At 49.6% G+C, this 4,048-nt stretch overlaps 1 protein-coding gene across 1 annotated transcript in view; it reads right to left on the reverse strand.

The window, feature by feature from the left end:
- Positions 1-891: 891 nt before the first annotated feature.
- The window catches only part of LOC143292338 (ficolin-1-like), a 10,728-nt gene continuing 7,571 nt past the window's right edge, over positions 892-4,048 (reverse strand). Inside the window, exons 4-6 of the mRNA XM_076602527.1 lie at positions 3,841-4,048; positions 2,696-2,802; positions 892-1,184 (exon numbers count right to left, since the gene is read on the reverse strand). The exon at positions 3,841-4,048 is cut by the window's right edge and continues 57 nt beyond it. Coding sequence (XP_076458642.1) covers positions 892-1,184; positions 2,696-2,802; positions 3,841-4,048 — 608 coding nt within the window. The remainder of the gene's footprint in view (positions 1,185-2,695; positions 2,803-3,840) is intronic.

Raw genomic sequence — 4,048 nt, forward strand, 5'->3', positions numbered from 1 at the left:
AAGCCAGCAATAGGCCACGCCCACCTTCACCAAACCATTACCAAAACCACACCCCCACCTCCTCTAACGAACAAAGTGCACCCACCTCCTCCAACTGACAAACTTAACATGATAAACAATCATCGACAACGACAGCACAAAAACGCATCGACCAGAGGTCTCGGAGTCTAGAACAATGACAAAGCACCCAGCTTTGAAACGAGTGTTCACGAGTTCGAGTCTCATAACTTTACCGCCTTTTTTTTATTATTTTTTTTTTTTACTCCCCACTCTGCTAAACATTGAGTGGTGGTCTGGGTGCTACTCTTTCGGTTGAGACGATCAACCGAGGTCACACGTGCAGCACGCGCTCAGCGCACATAAGAACCCAAGGAAATAAAACGGTTATCCCTGGCAGAACTATGCAGAAAAATCAGCTTTGATAGAAAACAAATACACCTGCACACCAAAGCAAGGGTTGCTCTGCGCTGAGGCGACGCGCTGTTCCCGACACTCACGAAGAGACAGCTGTTGTGATAAGAAAAAAAGGGGGGGAAAAAGTAATCCAATATGATCCAGTACAGTGCAGTGCAGTGCAGAGCAGTACAGCACAGCTCATCACAGGACAGGACAGGACAGTACAGTACAGTAAAATACAATACAGTACAGTACAGCACAGTGCAGTTAAAGAGTATAACATAGTGCAGTACAGCACAGTGCAGTTAAAGAGTATAACATAGTGCAGTACAGCACAGCAAACTGCGGCACAGCACAACACACAACAGCACAAAACAACACAACAACAACAACAAAACAAACACAATACGACAACCCCCCGATCCCCACCCACCCCCCACCCCCACCCCCGTCCCAAAAAATAAACTAAAATAAAATGAAATAAAACAAAAAAACCTAGCGCTTTTTCCGCCGCTCCAACACGTTGACGAGGTAGGCGCTGAGCTTGTAGGGCACCGTGCGGCCCAGGGAGCGCTTCCAGAACACCTCCGCGGGGATGCCTTCCCTCTGCTCGTCCTCTGGCTGCAGCAGGGGCCCCGTGGGGTTGCACAGCGTGCAGTCCTGCCCGTGGAACCAGAAGCCGGCCATGTGCCGCTGGGCGCAGTGCACGTCGCTGTTGTCGTCGTTGTCACGGTCAGGGGTGCTGAAGCTGGACCCGTTGGCCGGGGTCAGGCAGTCACCCAGGTCACCTGGTGATGATGATGATGGTGATGGTGATGGTGATGGTGATGATGATGATGATGATGATGATGGTGATGGTGATGATGATGGTGATGATGGTGATGATGATGATGGTGGTGATGATGGTGATGGTGATGATGATGGTGATGGTGATGATGGTGATGATGGTGATGATTGTGATGATGGTGATGATGATGATGGTGATGGTGATGATGGTGATGATGATGATGATGATAGTAGTAGTAGTAATAATCATCATCGTCATCGTCGTCGTCACCATCATCATCATCATCTTTATCATCATCTTCTTCATTATCATCATCGTCGTCGTCGTCATCATCTCCACTATCATCATTATCATCATCAACAAAAAGAAGGGAGAGTAGGAGGACAGGGAGAAGAAGAAGAGGAGGAGGAGGAGGAGGAGGAGGAGGAAGAAGAGTAACAAGGAGCACTTGTTCAGCTCTTTGTCCGAGCTCAAGGCACTTTACATGTTTAAAATACTCAACTGTAAACGACGAAATAATATATATGATAGTCAGTCGTGTCCGACTATGACCATCAGATCAGCAGAGGAGGCAACTGTTGTTCCGACTATTTGGGCTAGAATTTGATTATAGTGGAGAGTGTCTTGCCCAAGTACATCCCCACTCTCTTGGCCAAGAGGGTTTTAGGACAGTCGGCGTTGGGATGGTTCCCAAAAGCCAACCAGCCCATAAGGCTGCAGCACTAAGAGCCAGTGCAATTTTGCCTCCTAGTTTGAGAGCCATAGTCCTTCACAAAAGACTAAGCTGTAAATGGTTTCCCATTGACTGGAGAAACCATTGATAATACAGCTCTCACTTTGCTGTTGGCCCAAATGTAAACTTAGACGAAATAATAAATTTAACCAATTTACACAAACTTCAAACAGACCTGACGGCACAACACGCCCAACTCTCTCAGGCATTTCCGTACTGTCGGGACTAAGACACCAGTACTGCTTAAACAGGTGTGTCTCCTGAGAAGATTTGAAAGATGTGGTAGTGTAGTGTCTAATGTTGTATTGTATTGCATCGTATCGTATTGTACTGTATTGTATCACTCTTTTGTCACAACAGATTCCTCTGTGTTAACTTTGGGCTGCTCTCCCCTGGGAGAGCATGTCACAACATTGAAAGCGCCACCCCATCTTGTTCTCCCTGCAGGTGTATTTTGTTTTCCTATCATAAATGTTCAGCAGAATATTGACACAAACACTTTTGTTGTGCGTTCTTTTCCACGCGCTACGCGCATGCTGCACACAGCATCTTGCTTTTATCGTCTCATCCGAACGACTAGAGTCCAGACCACCACTCAAGGTCTAGTGGAGGAGGGGTGGGGGGGGGGGAGAAATTAATACTGGCGATCGTTGTGACAGACGTAGCACAAAGCACCCAGTTACCTAGCGTCCAGACCACCACTCAAGATCTACTGTTGGGGTGTGGTTGTGGGAGAAATTACTAGTCTGTGACAGACGTAACACAAAACACCCTGTCACCTTTGGTGGAGTGGAGGATCAGACTGTAGTTGTGGGCTGCGCCGTTCACCTGGGCCTGCTCGTAGAACTGGAAGAGGTTGGTGTCCGTGCGTAACCGGACACGGAACCTGTTGGGTGGAAACGAACGAATGAACGAATGAACGTTTTTGTTTTATTCATTACAGGCTTTAGCCCCTCATGAAGGGTGGTGTGAAAACAATAGTTCATCCTGTTGGGTAGAGAGAGAGAGAGAGAGAGAGAGAGAGAGAGAGAGAGAGAGAGAGAGAGAGAGCACACACACTGTGGTTCGTCCGTCGGGATCGACGAGGACCATCTAGTCATCCTGGGGGTGGGTGGGTTGGGCTCTGTGGGTGCGCAGATGACTGGTCAGGCCAATCCGCGCCTGGAAGGTTCTGACGCAGTGTGGACAGGGGGGATGGTGGCGGCTGTCGGGGACTTGCTGGCACTGCTTTTCCTGGCCTGTCTGCGTTGCTCTGCTGCAGCGATTCTGTTGGCCTCACAGGATTTGGCGCCTTTGTGGACAGCTGAACGCCACTTTGGTCTGTCCATTGCATTCAGCTCCCATGTGTCGTGGCTGATGTTGAAGGCCTTCAGAGAAGCTTTCAGATTGTCTTTGAAGCGCTTCTTTTGGCCTCCATGGGCCACACACACACACACACACACACACACACACACACACACACAAGCACACACACACACACACACACACACACACACACACACACACACACACACACACACACACACACCCCAACCACTCCGCAACTCCTAAGCCGCATCCCTACTCACGTTTGTGAAAGTTGGTTGTGAGAGCTCTTTGCTTTGTTTATCTTTATGTATCATCATCATCATCATCATCATCAACTGAGCTCTTAGCAGTGCTATATAAACTGCTATCATCACCATCATCCTCACCATCATCACCAACGTCATCATCATTATCTTCATCATCATCACCACCACCACCACCATCATCATCATCATCACCACCACCACCACCACCACCACCATCATCGTTATCACCACCACCTTCACCATCATTAAAACCACCACCACCACCATCATCATCTTTGATATCACCCCCACCGTCACCCACCATGACCCCCCACCAACACCCCTACGACCACCCCCACCCCCACCATCACCTCAGCTCATAGTGGTGACTGGCGGTCAGCACGTGCAGCTTGTCCAGCCCCAGCCAGAAGTCCGCGGTCAGGTCCCCGAAGCCCTGCATGTAGTCCCTCCAGCCCCGCGTGAAGTTGACGTCATTGTACACGCGGTTCATGACGTAGGTGCGGGGCCGCTTGATCATGCGGCAGTACACCTGGAAGGGGGAGGGGGAGGCGGAGGGGT

The sequence above is a fragment of the Babylonia areolata genome, chromosome 18 (genome assembly GCF_041734735.1).
Source record: "Babylonia areolata isolate BAREFJ2019XMU chromosome 18, ASM4173473v1, whole genome shotgun sequence".
Lineage (NCBI taxonomy): Eukaryota > Metazoa > Mollusca > Gastropoda > Neogastropoda > Buccinidae > Babylonia > Babylonia areolata.